Raw genomic sequence first — 25,389 nt, forward strand, 5'->3', positions numbered from 1 at the left:
ATAAGATTGATTTAGTTAATCAGGTGAGTGATATGATTAAATTATGGCCCTGTATTAAATATGCTTTTAAAGTTTAATATCATTTGAATGGAAAAAAGGACTTAATAAAAATAGTTACCTTCTTTTGCCCGCTCAGAACCGGAACCAAGGACATGATTGATATAAAAGTCTTTAGCCCTTTGTTGTATCTCCTTTGTAAGTTGGTTTTGGAAGTATGGTTTTGATGCTTTTGCGTTGGCTTCATCCACTGCCGTCAAAATATTCCAAACCATTTCTTCTTTTTTATCTTTAGGAAAATATTCATTGTTCTCAATGAACAGCAGTTTGTCTTTACAACGATTTCTAAGCTCTATAAATGACTTAAGTCCCTGTTTTTCAGTATTTTTCTCACCAGTTTTTGTGTATTTTTTCATTTTTTCTTCTGAATCTATGTGAGTCAAGATGACAAATGCATAATCATTAATGCCTTTTCCAAAAAATTTGAAGAAATGGTCCACAGTGTTGACCAATTCAGGAGAAAACCGATCTGGTCTCTGTACTAAGCAGACAGCATTGAAGCCAGGCAATGTCAATGCAATACTGTTGATTAATTCTTCATATACATGTTGGTCATTTTGGCAAGTGTCATAAAGTCCAGGAGTGTCAACAACTTCTAATGTTCTGCCAAATCGTTTTTTTGTCTGCAAAACAATGGTAACTTTTTTTTAATCAATCTCCTTTAACATGCAAATGAAACTATTTACAGACAATGCAATATAATGAATTATTTAGTGTTCTTTTTAGCTGTGCATGGGGCTGGACCACTTAGTTTGTGTTGACAATCTGTAAGTTTTCGTCAGCTCAAAAGTTGTAGGGAATTGATTATATAGACAATAAAAGGAAGGTAAAGAAATGCTATACTGAATCAAAATACCTTGCAGGCAACACATCAGACTAAATGTAATGTTTTGTTACAAACAATACTTTGGTAGATTTAAAGCCATACAGTATGCTGTGAAAACACTCTTGATTCTAAAACGTCTTACAACTCTCTGTCCCAAATGAGATGTGGGCAGATAAGTCAAGAAGTACTATTCTAATAGCTGAGTTTTACCATTCCTTTTTAGCTCATCTATTTTTTGAAAAAAAAATTATGAGCTATTGTCATCACCTTGGCGTCGGCGTCTGCGTTGGCGTTGGCGTCCGGTTAAGTTTTGCGTTTAGGTCCACTTTTCTCAGAAAGTATCAATGCTATTGCATTCAAACTTGGTACACTTACTAACTATCATGAGGGGACTGGACAGGCAAAGTTAGATAACTCTGGCGTGCATTTTGACAGAATTATGAGCCCTTTTTATACTTAGAAAATTGAAAATTTTGGTTAAGTTATGCGTTTAGGTCCACTTTTCTCAGAAAGTATCAATGCTATGGCATTCAAACTTGGTACACTTACTTACTATCATGAGGGGACTGGGCAGGCAAAGTTAGATAACTCTGGCGTGCATTTTGACAGAATTATGTGCCCTTTTTCAACTTAGAAAATTAAAAATTTGGTTAAGTTTTGTGTTTAGGTCCACTTTATTCCTACAGTATCAAAGCTATTGCTTTCATACTTGCAACACTTATTAACTATCATAAGGGGACTGTGCAGGCAAAGTAATGTAACTCTGACTGGCATTTTTACAGAATTATTTGCCCTTTTTATACTTAGAAAATTGAAAATTTGGTTAAGTTTTGTGTTTTGGTCCACTTTACCCCTAAAGTATCATAGATATTGCTTTCATACTTGGAACACTCGCAAACTATCATAAGGGTACAGTAAAAGGACAAGTTGCATAACTCTGGTTGTCATTTTTACGGGATTATGGCCCTTTTTTGACTTAGTAACTTTGAATATATGGTTAAATTTTGTGTTTCGATCCACTTTACTTCTTAAGTATCAAGGCTATTGCTTTCAAATTTCAAATACTTTCATGCTATCATGAGGTTACTCTACCTGGCAAGTTGAATTTTACCTTGACCTTTGAATGACCTTGACTCTCAAGGTCAAATTATTAAATTTTGCTAAAATTGCCATAACTTCTTTATTTATGATTAGATTTGATTGATACTTTGACAAAACTACTCTTACCTGACATACCACAATAGACTCCACCCAAACCATCCCCTGTGCCCCCCCCCCCCCCTCCCTCCAACCAAATCCCCCCCCCTAATTTTTTTTAATTTTTTTTTTAAGATCATCTCACAAATTACCACCACACCCTCACACTTTACCCACCCCACCCCACCCCCCCAATGTTTTTTTTAAACGGTTAAAAAACACAAATATTTATTTTTATTATTTTATGTTTGAAATACTGTCCAACCATCGCACCCAACAATCCCCCCCCCCCCACTCCCCCCCTACCCCACCCCCGATTTTTATTTTTTTTTGCGTTTTTTTTCTCATTTTTGGAAGATAATGTAATAAATTCCACACCCCCACACTATACACCCCTCTTCACTCCGCCCCTCCCTCCTTTGTGATTAAAAATGAGAGTCCCTTCACATTTAAAAAGAAAATAGATGAGCGGTCTGCACCCGCAAGGCGGTGCTCTTGTTTAGCGCTTGTGATGATGCAATAATGAAGCAATCAAACCAAATGCGGCTCGCTATGTATGGTTTATTATGCTTCCCTTTGAAGAAGAAGGGGTATATTGTTTTGCACATGTCGGTCAGTCCGTCTGTGGTTCCGTCCACCAAATGGTTTCCAGATGATAACTTAAGAACGCTTAGGCCTGGGATCAGGAAAGTTTAAAGGTACATTGATCATGACTGGCAGATGACCCCAAATGATTTTCAGGTCACTAGGTCAAAGGTCACAGTGACCTGAAGCAGTAAAATGGTTTCCAGATGATAATCAAGAACACTTAGGCCTGGTATCAGGAAAGTTCATAGGGACATTGGTCATGACCGGCAGATGACCCCTATTGATTTTCAGGTCACTAGGTCAAAGTTCAAGGTCACAGTGACCCGAAGCAGTAAACACTCTAGAGGCCACATTTTTTGTCGGATCTTCATGAAACTTGGTCGGAAGATTTGTACTAATGATACCTCCTTCGAGTTTGAAACTGAATCATGCTGGGTCAAAAACTAGGTCACTAGGTCAACAAAAGAGAAAAACTTTGTAAACACCCCCAGGACAACTCACATTTCATGCCCAATCTTCATGTAACTTTGTCAAAATGTTTGTCTCAATGATATGTTGTTCGAGTTCAAAAGTGGTTCCGGTCCGCTGAAAAACATGGCGGCCAGCGGGCCGGGCAGTTTTCCTTATTTGGCAAAAGAAAAACCTTGTAAACACTCTAGAGGAATTTCTTGTCCGATCTTCATGAAACTTGGTCAGAAGATTTTTCTCAATGATACCTCGATCGAGTTTGAAACTGGGTCATTCTGGGTCAAAAACTAGGCTACTTGGTAAAAAATAGAAGAAAATTCTTGTAAACACTGTAGAAGTCACATTTCATGCCCAATCTTCATGTTACTTTGTCAAAATGTTTATCTTAATGATATGTTGGTTGAGTTCAAAAGTGGTTCCGGTCCGTTGAAAAACATGGCCGCCAGTGGGTGGGGCAGTTTTCCTTATTTGGCTATAGAGAAACCTTGTGAATACTTTAGAAGTCACAGTGTTTGCCCAATCATCATTAAACTTGGTCAAAACATTGGTTTTATTGATATCTCGGACGAGTTCGAAAATGGCCGCCAGTGGGCGGGGCAGTTTTCTCTTTATGTATGTAGTGAAAACATGTGAACACTCTAGAAGTCACATTTTTGGTCTAATTTTCATGAGATTTGGTCAGAAAATTTGTTTTTTAGATATGAGAGTTGAGTTCGAAACTGGTTCAGGTCTGTTGAAAAACATGGCTGCCAGGGTGGTTGGCGCCTTTTCCTTATATTTATATAGTAAAAAAAGCTTTTGAACACTCTAGAAATCACATTTTTTTACCCAATCATCATGAAACTTGGTGAAAAAATTGGTTTTATTTATGTCTAAGATGAGTTCAAAAATGGTCCCGATCGGTCTAAAAAACATGGCCGCCAGGGGGTTGGGGCAGTTTTCCTTAGATGACTATAGAGAAACCTAATGTGGACACTCTAGAAGTCACCTTGTTCGCCTAATCATCGTGAAACTTAGTCAAGTGGTTTTAGTGATATCTCAGACAAGTTGGAAAATGGCTCTAACCGGTGAAAAAAACACACTTTTCAGCTCACCTGATTGCTCAGGTGAGGTTTTAGGATCGGTCTTTGTCCGTCGTCTGTCCGTCCGTCCACATTTGGTTTGTAAACACTCTAGCATTCTAATTTCTTCATTCTTTAACAAAGTTGCTGAGAAGCTCTATGGCCACAAGATCTCAGTCAAGTTTGATAATGAGCGAAATCGCATAGTAAATGCCAGAATTATTGCCATTATTAGATTGTCAAAATGTTCATTATATTATACAAATCCTTGTAAACACTCTAGAGGTCACAATTTTGTTTCAGATTTTATGAATCTTCGTCATAATATTTATTTTTGTAAGGATGTTTGTCTGGGCAATATCTAGGTCAAATTTGATGTTTGGTAATGTGGGGACAAAATCCAGGTCATTGGGTCCTTGACCAGGATATTTTTCTTGATGATATCTAAGCAAAGTTTGACATTGGGTCATGTGGGGTCAAAATCTTGGTAAAGAGGTCCAAATCTTACAAAAACCTTATAAACACATGCATTACTTGCAAATGTTTGCATTGGAAAACACCCACGCAAATGGACAGTACTAAATCAGAATTTATCATATGCTCACACTTCAAAAGTAAACAGAAGAGAACCAATGCTCTAGAGTACTGAATTTTCAACTAAGCAATCAACAAGGTCTTGTAAAAAAAAAGGTGAGCAAACTAGATCCATCGTGGCCTGGCCCTCTTGTTAGATCATGCCCTTGGGGTACAAAATATGCCCTGTCTGTGGTTAGAGCAGGTGAATTGGGTTAAATTGACTTTATGGTATGTAACATCAGATTGCGGTCCTCTACAAATGGTTCAAATTATATGTATAGCACTAGATTTCAAACTTGCCACACCACACAGGTGAAGGATATAGGGCTGTAGTGGTCAGCCTGTTATTTATTACAACATACCATCCTGATACATTTTTCTGTTACAGATTCAGGGCTTAATTCATCTTTAAATCCTTCATCCCTTTTGATTCCAAGAAGTGTGTTTCCAGTCGCACTTTTGCCATGGCCAGTATGTCCAACAAGAAGTATTCTTAGATCTAGATAAATATAATGACAGATTTTATCTTTTGATATACATGACAAATATGAAATAAGTATGAAATAAGTAAATACAGTTCTCTTTAAAATATTGATGTAAAAGTTTAGAAAGAAGATATCTAATAGCAATCCATTTCTGCATTACCATTTTTGCACTTCATTTGCTTTAATGGCTCATCAGGTATTGGATTGTCTGAAATTAATATAAGAAAAATGCTATTGCATTTTGTAACATAGTTCTTGGAGAAACATAATACATGTTAAAGTAGACAGAGTCTAATTCAGATTTCTTTACGTTTTATTTTTGCTTATTACACAACACAACGTTTTCAAATGTTTGTAAAATTCAAGATAAAACGCGAAGACCCGCAATGGGTTCCACCTGCGACAGCAAGAAATCATGCGCCTCTATGTTTTGCTGCTGGCATGAAACTGCCTATTTACTAACAGAATATACATTATGAAACCTTTGATTGTTTTGTGTGCAATTCTGATTGGCTGTGTGTAAGCCACGTGTCTATGACGAATGCAACAGACACATAACGAATACACACGGAATGGACCGAATTTTTACACACATGGTGAGCAAATATTCGTATCCGGCACTTAAGGTAGCGCACCTCTTATGATTTCCCGCGATTTATTTTACGATCATTGCCGATCTTCAATGATCGGTTATTTCCGAGAGATGCATTTTAGTTTTTCAAAGTTCGAATTTTGTTATATGTTTACGTAATTCCTTTAGAATACATTATTTTCACAATAAATATTGACTTTGATCCAAATATCATCTGAAAAAATACGATTTCGCGATTTCTTCAAAGGTTGGCAAGCCTTTTTACCTGTTTACTTATACATATCTAATTTAAGCTTGCACAAATGTGAAATTGTCGTGGCCTAGTGGTTAAGGCGATGGACTACAAATCTTTTGGGATCTTCCCGCGCAGGTTCGAATCCTGCCGACATCGCATACTTTTTGCAACACGTTTTATTTCTTTTCTAACGTAATTTGATTTAATGTAGCATATATGATATGGTTTTTGTTTAATATGTTGAAATTTTTATGCACATCCTTCAATTTTTAAAATTAAAACAACGATATGGCTAAATTGGGTGATTTACTACTGAAAATACGAATGATGCATGTTGCATTTTTATTTTAAAAAGTAAACGGTAAATCTGTCTTTTTCTTGGTATTTTTGCTGTTTATGGTGTTTTTATAAAAACTATGTTTAAAATATTACTTAAATGATACTATTTTGAATTTTATGACACTTTGTTTTTAACCGACCCAATTTTTACTTGGCTGAAATCACTTACATTTCATGGCGCTCTTCCATAGATAAAAATTTGTAAAAAATAAATGTCTGTAAAAGAATACTTATTTCATCTTGTTTATATTTTAAACACCTCGACTGCATCTATACACACCAACAGCATGCCCATATTTGGAAATTTGAATGAATTATGGAACTTTTATATACCCCAGGGGTGAAAATAAACTGTACAAAAGCTGGGTGGTTTTGGAAAAAACGGTATATTTTTTTAAAAAGCATGGAAAGCCTACCTACAAATTTGCATGTAGTTCAGGGAAATGATGCTGATTAAAAAAATAGTTAATTAGATTATATTTGGATATGTGCCCATTAGAGGTGCGCTACCTTAATGACGTTTGATAACCGAGGGCTAATGAAATGTTGATCTCGGTGTGACTGCCTATTGAATTTGGTTTATTGCGTTGATACAAAGTTCGATTATTATATTAATTCAATAATGCCCAAAATTGTTCTGTGACACAAACTTCCCTCTTAATTTGATTTTTAGCTCGGCTGTTTTCGAAGAAAACTTGAGGAATTTTCATTGCCAGCTCGTCGTGGGTGTCATTGTGTCCGTTGTCCACATTGTGCTAAAACCTTGACATTTTGTTAAGGTTTTGAACATTGGCTCTAAAATCAAAGTGCTTCCACCTACAAAATTGAAACTTCATATGTAGCATATGTAGCTGCACCTTGATGAGTTCTACATGCCACACCCATTTTTGGGTCACTAGGTCAAAGGTCTAGGTCACTGTGACCTCTAAAATAAACAAAAAAACTGACAAGCTTTCATTTATTTAAAAATGCACCCGCAGCCAAGCGTTGGCACCCGTTATGCAGTGCTCTTGCTATATATTTTATGATTATTATTTTTTTTTAATTTTAACGATTGAATTACAAATGACGTGAAAACATTATTCATATAAACACACATATGATTGAAACTATATGGATAACAATTAGATTTTTACAAACGTCTCAGCTGAAATAAATAACATTAGGTTTAATGTTATACAATGTAAATGTCAATCGAGATGTAGAAGAGCATATCACATGTTGATCGTTGACCATCAGTACAGTACGCCACGGCCAGATTATTAGTACGCGGCGGCCGAATGGTGTGTTGACGCGGCACTCGGCATCGATCCGCGCAACGACGCCGAGTCTGTATTAACCTCGCGTACTTTCGCGGAGTAAATCCGCCGCAAACGTACGCGGCGGATCGAGTGAAAAGATATCCACCTACATGTACATACATGACTGTATGTGTAGCGTAGAATTAATTACGCGCAACTGTTAATGTTTCGTTCGATTATCATTATTAAATTTGTAATCCGAAACACCCTTCCGAATTTTAATGCTAACGCGACATTTGGCAAATTCTAGCGTCAAATAAACAGTGCTAAAATATCCTTCGTTTCATAAAAAGCGCGCGAAAATTATGCAAACATGTCGAACGTCGTTTGGAAAGTTTGGGTGTATTTTGTGTTGTATAAATACATCACGTCAGGTGTAAATCGCGTGTTCAGTTGGGAAAAAAATGCCCCGATTAGACGTTATTTCATCATCTCTATAAATAGTAACAAATGCCAAAATGAATTTGATACTAAAGGAAATATCGAGAATGTTTGTGTATCGTAAATATTTACCAGCATTTGCTTCAAATCTGGAATATAAGGGATTATTGGGTAATTAGTAGGGATATTAACTATATAATATGAACAAAATAAAACGTGTTTATATACGCATATTCAAACAATAGTTATAATAAGCTGATAATAACAAAACAACAAATAGGTCGTCACCGTCTTGATTATTGATGTGGCTTCAAACTGCTAATTTTCTCAGCTTAAATATAATAACAAAATCAACATGCAATTAATTTATGAATCCACCATATGCTGGAGCCTTGACCACTTGTTTGTGCGAAAACATAATTACGTGACCTTGTTTATGTGTGAAATACATACACTACGGGCGGGAAACAAACTTAATTGGCTAGACACATTAACTATGCTTACATGTATATGCTAATACAATCCGCGCACAATACATTTATTATGATTTTAATTATTATTATAATTGTTATTTCAAAATTTGTTAATTACATGTAACTAATAATTTTTAAAAGATATTTTATTTCATGATGCGCATCGACTCGGCATCATGTCGCGGATCGCGGCATGCCTCGGCAGACAGATGCGAAGTTTCGCGGCGAAATGCGACTTGCCGCCGCATACTGACGCGGCTTCAACAACTGACGCGGCAACGACTCATTTCACCTTGCCGCTGCGGATCGCGAAATACGTTTGTTCAGCTTAGGCTGTACTGTACATCTGGTGTCATCTATGTAGTATTAAAGTTGTTGCTGGCGGCGAATGATATTTCTTTTAAGTCAATCACAGCCGCCGTCAAGAAGATTAGCCGATTGTCAACTCATTTGTGGCGATTCGCATGCGTTTGGTTATTCAGATCTGCTTTCCGATGTTTATACTGCGTCGTCAATTGTCATTTCTGTTTCAATCATCATTGTTGTTGTTGGCATTGTTGTTCGTACTTTTGTTGGTTCCAGCATCAACATTTCTCTCAGGACATTAAGATGTTCTACTGGTCATTATGCTTACAAGGTATTAACTATAGCAGTTTTTGACGATGCTGGAACAGCGTCGTCCAAGGTTTCATAACCAGTAGAAAAATTTCTCACAATGGCGGCCTATGTAAAAGACCGAGCCAGTCCGATTGAGATAACTCGATTTTTCATTTACTTCCCTTTTGCATACGCCACTGCGTAGGAGCATTGATAACATTCTCCTAGCAGAGTTGTTGTTCGTGTTTCAACATTTAACAATGGCCGCCTTTATGAGAGTCTCGATTCAAAACTTGCTTACTGCATACATTGGCTTTTTTCGCTATTTAGAAGCTGTCATTTAGGATATATGAATTATTTATTCACTTAATCTCCGCTTATGACAACAATAGTTGGAATTTGAAGGATATATACTCGATGTGAATGAAGGACTTTCTGGATCGTAACAGCTTGACATACTGAATTTACTGGTATTTTTAGTTATCAATATAAGTCACATTGTGCTTTATAAATTGTATTCGAGCATTTTGCGACTTATTGAATGACTATGATACCCGATATCAACATTTCATCGGGAATTTGCTGATCACCAAGCTGTCCTGAGATTCAACATTGATTTCAAACTCTTTACTGGTTAGTACTCTTTCTTAGTGTTAGTACTTTTTATCATTTTAAAGTTAAATGAACTGTGTCACAGTAAAAGAGACATTAAGGCGATTGTGGCCAGTTTGGATCTAGATCAGCCAGCAGTCGCTTGAAAGCTGTTTGCTTAAAAGCGTTTTTCTGACAATAACAAATAATTTAATTGGATACTGATTTGACTGCGCTTTTCCTGTGACCTGGCTCAAATAACAGAATTGTCATTAATCAAATTATTTATTTCGAACATTAATCAATTGTTTTTCTTGTCCCTCGGGATCAATGACTCCAGCACTTTCCTGTTGAGAATTGAATACTGCTAAAGGCGATGCTAGGGGGCGTAAGAGATGTTGCACCTTCCAGTATCGCTCGATTGTTCATTGTCGTCTCGGGTACTACGTACATGTACCCCGGGTACTCTTAAGTATACTTACATGTATCCCGGGTACGGTAAATATACTAAAATGTACCCGGGAACTTTAACCTTAAATCAGTCGTTGTCGACTATTTTTTTGTAATAATTATATATACACATTTATGTCAATTTTCTGTAGATTGGCTTCTATATTATCGGAACACATACTCAAAAAGCATGTTGATGCAGTGTTTTTTGAAGAGAAGTGTGTTTAAGATAATCGGTTGCGCCGACATCGGATTTTGGACGCGAATACAACTTGAGTACAGTCTAATATGGACCGAGTACAATTACGTTTATTTACCGTACCTGGGGTACATGTAAGTATACTTAGAGTACCCAGGGTACATGTAAGTATACTTAAGAGTACCCGGGGTACATGTTAGTAGTACCAGAGCCGACAATGACCAATCAAGCTCCATTATCCCTCATGAACCGACTCAAAAAACCGAATCGGCAATATTTGACTTAATTTTTGGTTTTGTTGCTTTCGAGGGATCGAAAATTTCAGAATCTTCCTAAAAGCCCTACGAGTTTGATCCCCAGAAGCGACATTGAAAACTAGCATTCTTTGTTATCAAAAAGGTTGCTAAACCTGATTTACAATGATAATGTGAATTTTCTCTCACATGATGTTCATCAGTCATATTATATAAAAACTTACAGCAGTAGTAAACAACTGGACAATAATTAATGAACGCATCTTTCATTTTTTTTTTTACACTTTGATTTTGACATGGCCTAGATTTAAATATGTGACTGGACTTTACCAGCACTCTTGTAACAGAGCTAAAGTTTAAATGTACCATTGAAGATCGCCTAAATCCAGATTTGCTATTATAGACATGTGGAAAGTTTTAAGGGTGTGACAAGTAAGCAAAAATTGGTCATTACCCAGAGGCCACAACTGATCTATGACTGTATTAAAACAAGAAAAATCAGTGCCTGATTTAGATTTCCTTAGATAGTTCAATAAAAACAAATTTCATAAGCTTGGTAACAGTTTAACGGTTATGCTACCAATGTGTCACACCAGGGCCTTGAATTTGAAATCTATGACATGCATGGTAATTTCTTCATGAAATCAGGACACAAAATTGTATTTTAAGTCCTTAATTGACCTGGCTATAGTTCTCAGATTATTATAAGCTCAATCAGTATATTTATATCATTATTTATGCTTTGTGTATTGTAAACATATACACAATCATGCAGTTACATGATAGCAATAAATAATATCAAAGCTACCCATACTATAAAGGTCATTGACAAAGATTATGGTCAAATTGTGAACACATTGAGTGTAATCGCCCTCTCGTGCCAGCAAAAACAACACGTTGACAGGTTGTCATTTTTGACAGTTCTACTTTCACTTTCATTTTGTGATATCAAACTATTAACAATTATGTGGCTGAGAAAAATATCGCCATTGCTTTTTGACGATGCTGGAACAGCGTCGTCCAAGGTTTCATAACCAGAAGAAAAATTTCTCACAATGGCGACCTATGTAAAAGACCGAGCCAGTCCGATTGAGATAACTTGATTTTTCAGTTACTTCCCTTTTGCATTCGCCACTGCGTAGGAGATTGCTCGTCATTGATTACATTCTCCTAGCAGAGTTGTCAGTCGTGTTTCAACATTTAACAATGTCCGCCCCCATGAGAGTCTCGAGTCAAAACTTTCTTACTGCATAAATTGGCTTGTTTTGCTATTTAGAAGCTGTCATTTATGATATATGAATTATTTATTCACTAAATCTCCGCTTTTGACAACAAAGGATGGAATTCGAAGGATATATTCGATGTGAATGGATCACTTTCTATGGCTTTGCCCATGAGAGACTTGATAACACTCGTGTCAAAACTTTCTTACAGCTTAAATCGACTTGTTTCGCTATTTATTAATGCAACAATTAATGGAATTGGAAGGATATATTCAATGTGAATGAAGCACTTTTTGGATCTCGACAGTTTGACAAGGCAAAACTGGCATACTGATGATACTGGTATTTTTAGTTATGAATTGAAGTAACATTTTGCTTTATCAATTTTGTTTAAGCATTTTGAGACTTATTGAATGGCTATGATACCCGATATCAACGTGTCATATGGGATTTGCATATCACAAAGCTGTCCTGAAATACAACATTGAATACAAACTCTTAACTCAAATTACTGGTGAGTATGAATTCTTTCTTCTTTCTATTTAAGTAGTTGATGTCATTACAGTCCAAATAATTAGACGTAATTTACCGTTTAGTCCATGTATATTGACCTCATATTTATAGGAGTAGATATTAATTAAAAGGGGCCTTTTCACAGATTTTGACATGTTTTGAAGTAAGTCATTAAACGCTTTATATTGATAAATGTAAACATTGGATATTAAAAGCTCCAGTTAAAAATCCAGAATAAAATTCTTTAAAAAAAAGTAGTCCCCAGCAGGGCTCGAACCAGTGACCCCTTAGTCCTGGAGTAAAAACGCATTAGCCTGCTGGACTATTCTGGCAAGTATAAATGGTTGACGTATTTTATACCTAGTATAAGCAATCTTCGTAGTTTCACACAATTAAACAACAACAACATAACTCTCCAAATTATTCAATCGTTTCGCGTTGCAACGCTTTATAATTTTTAAATCGTTACAAGATGCATATCATGGCTATATTAGACCATGGTAAATGTTCAGTAATACTGTTTCCTAAAAAATAACATAACTAAAATGAAAATTTGCAAATCCGATACAACTTTTTTCAATTTTTGTCAATTTACCAAAACGTGAAAAGATCCCTTTTAAGTTAAATGAACCATATCCCAGTAAAAGAGACATTGAGGCGATTGTGGCCAGTTTAGATCCAGTTCAGCCTGCAGTTGCTTGAAAGCTGTTTGCTTAAGAGCGGTTTCTGACAATGACAAATAGTTTAATTGGATACATATTAGACTGCCCTTTTCCTGTGACCTAGCTGGCTAATTAAATTCAGTTTAACGTTAATGTTACCAATGTGTCAGACCAGGGCCTGGATTTTGAAATCTAGGACATGCATGGTCAGAAGATGTCATGAAAGATTATACATTTTTTCAAACACATACAAATGCATACAAATATAAATAGTAAAATGCACCAAGTCAGGAGGCATTTGACTTCGGCTAGTGCCTTGGCACACCAGGTGTTACGGTTGCAATAGTTTGATGGACTCACTACTTGGATGTGTAGTTACATTATTTACAGTATATCAAACAGTATTTCGCATGAACCAATGATTTTTTCAATCATAAATTATTGATGTAAAATGCTTGAAGGAATAATATTTAAGGTTTAAGAAGGCATTTTCTTGTTGTTTTAAAGGATATCTTTGAAAATTATATTGTTCATGATTTTTTTGGTAACAAGGGGTAATGCATTTTTAAAAAATGTGATTAATTTTCTGACAAAAAACTGGTACCATGAGTAGCATGAAACAATATTTTTTTTTAACATTTGTAATTGATGAAAAATGATTGCAAAAATAATATCTAAGGTCATATAAAGCATTTTTATGCCCCCATTCGAAGAAGAGGGGGTTTATTGCTTTGCACATGTCGGTCGGTCTGTTGGTCTGTGGCTCCATCCACCAGGTGGTTTTCCGGATGATAACTCAAGATCGCTTGGGCCTAGGATCATGAAACTTCATAGGTACATTGATCATGACTCGCAGATGACCCCTATTGATTTTCAGGTCACTAGGTCAAAGGTCAAGGTCACATTGACAAAAAACATATTCACACAATGGCTGTCACTACAACGGAGAGCCCATATGGGGGGCATGCATGTTTTACAAACAGCCCTTGTTTATTTTATTTTAATAGGTTACTCTGAAAATTCTATTTTTCATGATTTTTTTTTGCAACAAGGTGTTATAAAATTTAAAGAATGTTATGGGATTTTTAGACCAAAACTGTACTATGATAATACTATGATGCACTTCGCCAAAACATTTATAATTATATTGTTTATTCTTGAAAATGTATTTCCCCTATTCACTAAAAATAAAACTTTTGATCAGAAAATTCATATTTAATGATGTTTACTTTTATTTTCAAGAATCATAATGCCTCTTTTTAGTTGTATTTAGCCACAAGTTCTTGTCAGCCACTTAAGGGTTATATGTTGCCTTTCTTTTACTAAATGCAAAATAATTCTACACTTTGAGACATTCATAAAATATTTTATGTCTTTACAACACCGACAGGCTAATAAATTTATATATCAAGTACTTCCATACTAACAGGACCACTCTAGGCGGGCAACCTACAAACCTTGATTTGTTCATATCTTCCTATCAATCTGTTATATGTGTTACGAGTCATTTGTTCGAAGAACATTTAATGTTTGTTATAACTTTTAAATAATTCAATGTTCAAAGTGATATTGTTATTGACCGATAAACCAACATTCTGATTAAAAGGGAATATTTTATTAATTATTTGCATTTTATCTTACATGAGAAATATTTGCCTAAATGTTTTTCAAACTATAGAGAAATCTATATACAATTAATAATTGACGAAGTTAAACAAAAAAAAAAGAAATAGTAAAATGGTTTCCGGATGATAACTCAAGAACGCTTATGCCTAGGATCATGAAACTTCATAGGTACATTGATCATGACTCGAAGATGACCCCTATTAATTTTTAGGTCACTAGGTCAAAGGTCAAGGTCACAGTGACCCGAAATAGTAAAATGGTTTCCGGATGATAACTCAAGAATGCTTATGCCTAGGATCATGAAACTTGATTGGTAGATTGATCATGACTCGCAGTTGACCACTATTGATTTTCAGGTCACTATATCAAACGTCAAGGTCACGGTGACCTAAAATAATAATATGGTTTCCTGATAAAAACTCAAGAACACTTATGCTTAGGATCATGAAACTTCATGTGTACATTGATCATGACTCGCAGATGACCACTATTGATTTTGAGGTCACTAGGTCAAGGTCACGGTGACCCGAAATAGTAAAATGGTTTCCGGATGATAACTCAAGAACGCTTATGCCTAGGATCATGACACTTCATAGGTTCATTAATCATGACTCGCAGATGAACCCTATTGATTTTCAGGTCACTAGGTCAAAGGTCAAGTTCACTGTGACCCGAAATAGTAAAATGGTTTCCAGATGGTAACTCAGAACGCTTATGCCTAGGATCATGAAATTTCATAGATACATTGATCATGACTCGCATAATTATGACCCCATTTGAGGTCACTAGGTCAAAAGTCAAGGTTACGGTGCCCGAAATAGTTAAATGTTTTCTGGATGATAACTCAAGAACGCTTATGCCTAGGATCATGAAACTTCATAAATACATTAATCATGACTCGCAGATGATCCCTATTTAATTTCGGGTCACTATGACAAAGGTCAAGGTCACGGTGACCCGAAATAGTAAAATGGTTTCAGGATGATAACTCAAGAACGTTTATGCCTAGGATCATGAAACTTTATAGGCACATTGATCATGACTCGAGATGACCCCTAATGATTTTCAGGTCACTATGTCAAAGGTCAAGGTCACAGTGACTCAACTTTAAAAAATGGTTTCCAAATGATAAGTCAAGAATGCTTACGCCTATGATCATGAAACTTCTTAGGTACATTGATCATGACTCGCAGATGACCCCTATTGAGTTATAGGTCACTAGGTCAAAGGTCAAGGTCATGGTGACTTGACTCAGTAAAATGGTTATCGGATGATAACACAAAAAAGCTTACGCCTAGGATCATGAAACTTCATAGGTACATTGATCATGACTCGCAGATGACCCCTTTTGATGTTCAGGTCATTAGGTCAAAGGTCAAGGTCACAGTGAGTCAAAACAGTTTAATGATTTCTGTATGATAACTCAAGAATGCTTACGTCTAGGATCAAGAAAATTCATAGGTACATTGATCATGACTTGCAGATTACCCCTATTGATGTTTAGGTCACTAGGTCAAAGGTCAAGGTCAAAGTGACTCAAAGCAGTGAAATAGTATCCAGATGATATCTCAAAAATGCTTACGCCTCGGACCATTAAACTTTATAGGTACATTGATCATGACTGGTAAATAACCCTTATTGATATTCATATCACTTGGTCAAAGATCAAGGTCACAGTGACTCATAACAGTAAAAAGGTCTCCTGATGATAACTCAAGAAAAGCAAGGCCTAGGATCATGAAACTTCATAGGTAAATTGATCATGACTGGCAGATAATTCCTTATTGATTTTCAGGTTACTAGGTCAAATGTCAAGGTCACAGTTACAAAAAATGTATTCACACAATGGCTACCACTACAACTGACAGCCCATATGGGGGGCATGCATGTTTTACAAACAGCCCTTGTTTGTCTTATGTTGGTAAATGTTCATCTCTGTCAATTCTAGGTTAAGTTTGAAAGTAGGTCATATGTGGTCCAAACTAGGTCAACAAACCAAATCACAGAAAAGGTTAGTGAACACTTCAGAGGTTACATTTTCTTCCAGATCTTCATGAAAATTGGACAGAATTAAATGTTATCTCGATGAAATAAAGTTTCAGTTTGAAAGTTGGTAGTTTGTCAAAAACTAGGTCATTAGGTTAAAATATAGAAAACTTTCTTTACCTTTCTACAGGTCACATTATCTTCCTGATTTTCATGAAAATTGCTTACAATGATCTTAATCAAATCAAAAGCTGAATTTGCAAGTTGGTCCTGGCAGGCTAAAGCTAGGTTACAACTTAGTCAAATCATACACAAGTTTTTGACACTATAGAAGGATTTTTGGGTGAGCGATACAGGTCTCTCTTGTTTTAGAACAGCCTGTAGTAAGAAAGGGAAGGTATTGTATTTGTTTCAAAGGTAACATTTTATTGTTATTGGAAGTAACTGAGCAATTATATGATGTCAAAGTTTTGGTTATTTTGCTCACTTGTTATGATGTGACAAGGTGAGCTTTTGTTATCACTCTTTGTTGTATTTTATCCAAAGTTTATTGTGAACACATAAGATAATTTGGGTGTCACCTCTTTGCCAGATTCTTATGAAACTAGTCACCTCTATGTCATATTTGTTTTCATATTTTATCTAAAATTAGGGAACTAGGTCAAATATAAGAAAAGGTCTGTTAATACTTTAGTGGTCACATTCTCTCTCTGATCCACTTGTAAATTGGTTAGAACATTATTTTAAATGATTTCAAAGTCAAGCATGAAAGTAGCATATTTAATATTTAGGTCACAAGGTCTAGTCTCAGTGATTAACAGGTCACGTTCCAAAGTGGGTCATGTGCTTCCAAGCAGTTGATCAATAACTAAAATCATTAAAATCCATGTTAAGACTTACATTTTTTACCTGATCTTCATGGCATTGATCAGAATGTTCAAATGAATAAAAGTAGGATCTTGGTAACAAGACTCAACTAGATCGGATAGACGCAAATAGTTTGTTCATACTCACAATGCCTTTTTTTCTAGATCTTCATGAAAAATTAGTTAACACCACTAGGAAACAATCAGTTTCAGGTGAGCCACATTGTGCTGTTAAAGCTATCTATGTATAGTATAGATTGTTACAAAACCTTGTTTATCAATAATAAAAAAAATGGCTTTCTAAAACTTGTAGTCTTGGATGATATATTCATCAATTTGTAATCTACGACAATCTTTTGAGAAGAAAAACAAAGTTTGATTATTATTATACCCCAACATACTGTGATTGGGGGCTAGCACAGGAATTCTCAAATATGTTCCTCGAAAAATAATGGGTTAGCATATTGTTGCTGTTTTATCCAGTTGTCTGGACCATTTCTCCCAAAAGAATTTTAAGTTCAAATATGAGATATTTAGGTAAATAAATTTCATTGAACTGATTGAAGGGATGCAGTGTCCAAGAACGAAAACGATTGCACCACAACCATTAACTATTGGCCTGCGGATAAATGACAAGCAATAAAAATTACACAATTGCGGTGATGTAGATTAACTTAAATGGATGCTTATTTATGTTATGCTTTCCGGTGATTTATACAGAAATATCAGTGAAATAAACTGGTATTTCACTTTTTTAAACAGTGAAAAATAACAGTGAAAATATCGATATTTTTCGCATTTTTCGATATGCCACCGAATCCAACAAATATCTTCTATATATCCATCCTCTTCAAAAGCATTGTCAAACCAGTACTTTCAGTACTTTGATTTCTTTTGATGTCTTAGTATGCCAAAGTGTAGTTGACTTCGGATGCGCTATTCATGCACATCATATAGATGAACCACAGGCATCTTCTCTAAAGTGTTTAACGTCATACGACGGACGTATTTTATAAGCGGCCCGAAATATCCGCGGCCTGTGAAATCTCTCCGCATTTTACGCTGGTAAATTCTGCCTAAGCATTTTTAAAACGAGCGATATAATTGGCTGTCGTTTCCCAATCTTCCAATTAAAATCGTTTTCTTAAAATGCGATCAGCTGATTTGTTTGCAAATGGCGCCGTTGTGAAGAGAAAATTAAGATTATTGAAATGACAAATAGCAATCGAATAAACGACTGACATCACCTAGTCTGATAGGAATAATGAAATGTGTTTGTCAAAAAAAAAGACTACGTTTTAGATACAAGCAACACATATTTTGTTAAGAAATGTGCCCACTGAATTTGTGTCACGGAAACCAGTGTTTGCAAATTGGAGTTTAGTCTACTCGCGAAGTAAAACAATTTAGAGGAGTATCATTCGAACATGGAAATAGACAAACATGATTTGATTTATATGTCTGTGGGTCTGTGTATAATCAGATTCATATGCATATTCTGCTTTATTATGTTTGTCACGCTGTTCAGGTAACTGAAATAGCATTGAGCTGAGTGAAGATGTGAAATGCAAGATATTGAAAGGTAAACAAATTAAATATATTAATTTAACTCAGTTAATACATCATTAACACAAGAAGAACACTCAAGTGTGTTTGTTTATATTTAGTCCATTAACTGTAATTCAATACATTGAAAAACTGCTGCTATTGATCACAATAAATACTTACTTAACTGTTTTCTTTGCATCATCAGTATGTTAAATGTGAAGTTTAACAGGTTTTTATAAAGAAATATTGTTATGAAGTTCAAGAAGTTGTTTATTTTAATGTCTGTTTCAGGTTTGTCATTGCGTTATGCGCGCCATTCATGTAGTCAAAATCAGTCGACAGAACTTTCCTCCCCTCTGACTTTGCCTCAATCACACCCCTGTTACTGGATCCGTTGACGAGTAACAGTACCATTTGTTTCTCAGGTTTTCAATTGCTATAGTATATTGCACGTATTTGCATGTACAAAAGACCGGCCTTTTAATTAATGAAAAAACTTATTCTGCTCTGTGTAAAATATTGATATTATCAACACCTGTCAACTGCATACAGTTCAAAATGTATAATTGTTCTTTATCATCCGAGACAATAAAGTCTGACATGCCATTTTATTATGCCATTATATTATAAACAAAACTATTGCTAATCAAAATGACAATGATGTCTACTACTGGTGAAAATTCTTCTGAATGAGGTCCAAAACCATTTTAAACATTTCTTGTTTAAAGTGCTTGTAAACAATAAATTCATTTAGATATTTCAAATTAATTACTGGTCTATACTTCCCATTAGCCTTAGGCACTATAAAAAAAGTAGAAATAAACAGATTGTATTCATCACTTGACTGTACAATTGCTCCTTTTTTTAAGTAAAACATATACTTCCTCATTAACAATTAGTAATTGATCAAAAACTAAATTGAATTTCATTTGGGATAATGTTTTGAACCAGGCGTGAATGAAATTCAATTTTATGGCCAGAAATAATTTGTAAAATCCAAGAATCTAGTGTAAATTGCTCCCATTCTTGCACATGATACTTCAATTTTCCCTCAGTGCTCACCACTAGTTTTTTTCGGCATAAGCTGTATTAAGCCAGCTTTTCATCCTGACTTGACCTTTGTAAGTGTCCAATAATATTCAAATAAAATTTCCCGCTGCTAGGTACGAATGAATACACTTCATTTATTCCATTGGCTGATTTGAGTATAACACCAGAACATTGGAAACATATCCGCGTCTTTGTAACACTGTTTTACTGCATGAAACAATTTTATCTCTAATGAAAAGGCTCAATAGATAGAACAGTTTTACAATCAATTTTCGACATAAATACAGTTTGTGCGTTCACCTTTTATTTTCAGAGAATTACCAGCGCAAAAGCGTTTATACTAAAGGCTATATTCTCATATTTAGTACTTACTTGCATTGCATTTCAACCCGCGAGGTTTCGGGTCAATTCGCGGCCAGTGTGTGAAAGTCAGAGTTTATATACAGTTCATCACCGGAGTTCACAGAAGGGATTGCGATCTTTTCATTGAAGGAAAAAATTGGAATCTATGCTATTTTTGTCTGATGGAGTAAATAGTTTGTTTAGTCGCTTTGTCGATATATCAATATTTTAGGCACAGCTGTTGCCTTGGTCGTGTACAGTTGGCGTAAACAAGCCGTCGTTTCAGCAGCAGAATTGTTACCTAACTTTAATGCATTGCATTCCAATCCGCAAGGTATCAAGGTCAGTTTGCGGTCAGTTGCAGAAATCTTTATATAAACGCCGTCTCGTAAACTTTGTGCACTTGAAGTCTGTTTTGATCAGAAAGATACTAAATAAAGATATTCGGCGATATTATTGTGGTATGTCAATCATCGATTTTTAATATGTTTTCAACATTTGCATGATAAGGACCAATTTTGATAAAATTAATTAGAAATATTTATCCATTTAGACCAGTTTATTAAGCATGAGCACAATAATTCACTATACTATAATTATGCAATTAAATAAGATTCGAGTATTGCCGGCTGACCTATATGCACTCGTTTATTTTCATGTTTCTTGTGTTTTTCTATTCTGTAAAAATAGATATCTGAGTAATAATATCACATAAAGCAAAATAAGCCATGAAATCTGGCGCAACACCCCGTAATTGATTTGCTTGTGATGTAGCTAAGAACTGCGCAGAAAAAAGGCATCCGCTACTTTTTATCTCATAGAGATAACTTTTGATCGTTCATAAACATCGACCACAATCAACGCCGTATATCTTTTTTAAAGATATTTCTTGTTACTGGTCAGCCATAGTAACAGTAGCAGTGGGGATATTCGATCTCCCTATTCTAAAGGCACTGAAATGATCAAGTTGCCCCTCTGTATGAACCTCTTTGAGGGTATGGTGTGAATCTCATGGCCTTAGGAGGTTCAAAAACCACCAGTGAAAATTGCAGGATGAAAAGCTTCTACCCCAAGAGCCTCTGAAGGGTCTTGCATAGTACCCTCACCCTTGCATTCTCATATGCTTTTCCAAAGAAACACCATTGTCACAGTTCTTAACTTCTTTGCTAATATCATCAACAAACAACATTGATGAAACTGGTGTGTTAACATTACACAGGTTTGAATTCTTTGTGTTTCTGTTTGGTCTTAACATATACCTGCCTCTAAGAGATAGATTATAGAGTACTTGGCCCATTATGGTCATGATATCAGAGACAAATGTCCTAGCCTAAGGACTACTTGCAATCTGTGTCTTTAGCATATCAGCCAACTTTATAATAGGCACAATCCCTGTTGCTGCCAAATTCTGAATCTCCACCATGCCCTGATCTTGTGACCTTGCCCTTTTGTCTAGGACTTTCCAAATTTCATTGTTTATCAAAGGTGCACCCAGATACATACAATTATCTGGTAATTTATATTTTGCAACAATTGAATCAGTGTCACACAGCAGAACAAGCAGTGCTTATCAAGTTAGCCAAAGATTGGGGAATGGTACATGCAGCTCCTTTTTCAGGTGTCCTTAACTTGGGCAAATCCCAAAAATTATCTGAGGTGGGATCATTATTTTTAGTAAATTCCTTCGGCTTCACATGTATACAATAGCATTATGTTCGGAGTCGTTCGAACTAATCGATTAATTCGCCAGTACAACAAGAAAATCGAGTCTACCCGAAGTAATCCCAATCGAGTACACCGGAAGCACTAAGCACATTTTTCATTTTATGTTCTGGCGTTCGACGAACAAGGTGAGACAAAATAAACAATTTGTACATCAATATATTGTGGAGCCAACTGAGGACGTAGTCCCAGTTTATATAATCATTGTTTTATCTCAGTGTTATAGTGTTTTTGCCAATTTATTGACATTTAAAGTTGGGAAAATGGGCTCTAAACAAGACGAAGTTTCGTTGCATCCAGACGAGTCGGAGGACTCGTTTTATGGTTTCTCTGATGAAGAAACGTTTAATGAAAAACTAAATGCAAAAGAAAAGGCCATTCCGAAGGAGAAAGCGCAAATTAGTTCTAAAGACAAAAGTAATTCTAAAGACAAAACAAGTAAAAGTAATGTTTCGAAAGTAACAAAAAAGAAGCAATCTGGTTCAGATAAAAATAACAATGAACTTTCAGTTTCACAAGTAGGTTGTAATAAGCAGACACCTGCATTGGATTTGTCTAAACTATCAGAAAATGACATAAAGAGTCTTAGAGAGTTACTTGGTATTCCTAGTACAGAACCACAATATGCTGATGATGATGACATTTCATCTCTGTTTGGAACTTCTCTTGAAAATTTACCAAGAATGACAATCGAAGTAGATGCAGATCAGATTTCTGACACTGATGATGTAATAAAACAAAGAAAACGTACTAACATTGACATGTCAAGTGCACTATTTGATGATGATGAGGCTGAATGTGACACTTGGGAATTGCCCTGTCTTAAAGCCCCAGATAAGGGCAAACCAATATCACCATCTTTGGCGAAAGTAATAAATGTTGCTTGCACAACACAGTGTGAAACAGATTCTTTAATTTCAAAGTACTCTGTTCCTGAGAATTGTGAAATGGCTTGTCCACCATTGGTTAATAATGAAATATGGAAAATTCTGAATAAACGCACTCAGACGCAAGATAGAAGCATTGTACAAACCCAAAATTTGGTAGCCTCGGGTATGACACCCATTATCCGTCTTGCAGAGGTATTAAAGCCTCAAATTATGGCGAATCAAGAAGCAAAAACTTTACTGTGTGATGCACTCACTTTAATGGGTCAGGTGCAATTCAACCTTTCTATAAGAAGAAGGTATATGATAAGACCAGCTTTAAAACGGAAATATTATCCACTTTGTAACATTTCTCAACAGATTACAAATAAGCTTTTTGGTGATGAAGTGTCAAAAGATATCAAAGCTTGTGACTCCGTGTCCTATATTGGGCGAAATGACAATTTTGTGAGAGGTCGAGGACCCGGTAGATACCCTAGAAGAGGGGGTTTCAGAGGAAGTTATGTTCAGGGCGGTTATGAGGATCCGTACCCAAACAGATACCAGCCGTACCCCTACAGGGGCCAGTATAGATCTGGTATAGATCTGGTAGTCGACCATATGGTAGAGGGTTCAAGAGGTCAGCCAATGCAATTGCTACACCTCCAAATCCACACCCAAACGAGTAGATGTGGACATTAAGGTATGTAAAATTGGAGGTCTAAAATATAATTTACATGCTTGGAGAAAAATTACACAAGATCAATGGGTTCTTGATGCAGTGTCTGGTTACTGTATTAATTTTGACATACAACCATGTCAACATAAAATTCCAAAAGAAATTCCATTTGAAAAAGAACATTGGCAAATTGCAGATCTAGAGATCAAAACTCTTTTGAGCAAAAAAGCTATTATTAACTCTGTTCATGAAAACGAAGAGTTTATATCAACTATTTTTATAGTACCGAAACCTAATGGAAAGTTTCGTCCTTTGCATTTGTACATTATGATCATTTTAAACAGGAGACATTCAAAGTTGTACTTGATCTTTTGCAGAGAAATGATTACTTGACCTCCATCGATTTGCAAGATGCTTATTTTTCGGTTCCAATTCACAAAGATTTTCAAAAATTTCTTAAGTTCCAATGGAATAATAAATTGTACCAGTTTGTATGCCTTCCATTTGGTTTGAAATCTGCTCCATTCATTTTTACGAAGATTTTAAAACCTGTTTTTGCATGGTTGAGACATAGAAACATAAGATGTTCCTATTATATTGATGATTCCATTATTATGAATCAAAATAGATTGGTTTGCAAAGAAAACACAAAAGTTACCCAGAACACATTAGAAGAACTGGGATTTTTGATAAATTTGAATAAGTCTGTAATGGAACCAGTGCAAATATTGGTATTTTTTGGTTTTATAATTGATATGGTTGAGTTTAAAATATTTCTTACAGAGGACAAAATCAACAAAATATTGCAAAAATCAAAGATTTTAATGGACAAAAAGTTTGTTATTGTCCGAGATTTGGCTTCTTTTATAGGGTCAATTATTAACGCTTTTTATGCAGTGCTAGAGGTCCCGTTACATTACAGGCAATTGGAAAGAAATAAATTATTGGGTTTAGGACAAATGATGAATTTTGATAACAAAGTGTTACTGAGTAATGATAGTATAAAGGAGCTTCAATGGTGGAAAACTAATCTGGTAAAGAATCAAAGTACTGACAGTACTGGTGTGACGATGCTTTTGAGAGGATGGATATAAAAGCATCAAGTTAAGTTTATCTACATCACCACAATTGTGTATGTTGGTACGAAAAAAAAATTTGGTACAAAAATTTTGCGAAAAAAATTTGGGTATGAAAACAAATTTGGGTACGAAAAAATATTTGGGAACCAAAAAATTGGGACCGAAAAAATTTTGGGTACGAACAAAAAATTGGGGATGAAAAAAAAAATTGGGTACGAAAAAAAAAATTGGGTACGAAAAAAAATTGGGAACGAAAAATTTTAGGTACGGAAAAAAAATTGGGGGAACGGGAAAGTAGTACCTGTGGGGAACTTGACCCACACTCGCACATTTTCGGCCCTTTCCGTCAAACATCAGATAAGTTCCTCGAAGGCAATAGTATGAATACAGGGTTCGCACAGGGCTTGAAAAGTGCTTGAAAACGAGTCCTAGGCTTGAAAAGCCCTTGAACAAAGGTTGGCCTTGAAAAAGTGCTTGAAAAGTGCTTATTTCATGTAAAAAAGCCTTGAAAATGTTTATTTCTGCTCAAAATTACATGTATCATCGCTTTAATTATA

General features: G+C 35.5%; 1 protein-coding gene, 1 long non-coding RNA gene and 1 other non-coding gene across 11 annotated transcripts in view; 2 read left to right on the forward strand and 1 right to left on the reverse strand.

Moving 5' to 3' along the window:
* Positions 1-25,389, reverse strand: part of LOC127832014 (uncharacterized) — a 167,825-nt gene that overhangs the window by 72,740 nt on the left and 69,696 nt on the right. For all 9 annotated transcript variants that reach the window (XR_008026619.1, XR_008026620.1, XM_052357150.1 and 6 more), the window contains 3 exons: positions 5,419-5,466; positions 5,136-5,272; positions 119-680 (listed from right to left, as the gene is read on the reverse strand). Coding sequence is in view for 7 of the 9 variants with exons in the window: in XM_052357150.1 (XP_052213110.1) it covers positions 119-680; positions 5,136-5,272; positions 5,419-5,466 (747 nt within the window). In the remaining 2 variants the exon portion in view is untranslated. The remainder of the gene's footprint in view (positions 1-118; positions 681-5,135; positions 5,273-5,418; positions 5,467-25,389) is intronic.
* The window catches only part of LOC127832021 (uncharacterized), a 55,572-nt gene that overhangs the window by 1,804 nt on the left and 28,379 nt on the right, over positions 1-25,389 (forward strand). Inside the window, exon 2 of the long non-coding RNA XR_008026625.1 lies at positions 2,779-2,836. This is a non-coding gene — a long non-coding RNA (uncharacterized LOC127832021). The remainder of the gene's footprint in view (positions 1-2,778; positions 2,837-25,389) is intronic.
* Positions 6,160-6,245, forward strand: Trnac-aca (transfer RNA cysteine (anticodon ACA)). The gene has a single exon. It is a non-coding gene; the product is annotated as a tRNA-Cys (tRNA).

This window comes from Dreissena polymorpha, chromosome 5 (assembly GCF_020536995.1).
Source record: "Dreissena polymorpha isolate Duluth1 chromosome 5, UMN_Dpol_1.0, whole genome shotgun sequence".
NCBI lineage: Eukaryota > Metazoa > Mollusca > Bivalvia > Myida > Dreissenidae > Dreissena > Dreissena polymorpha.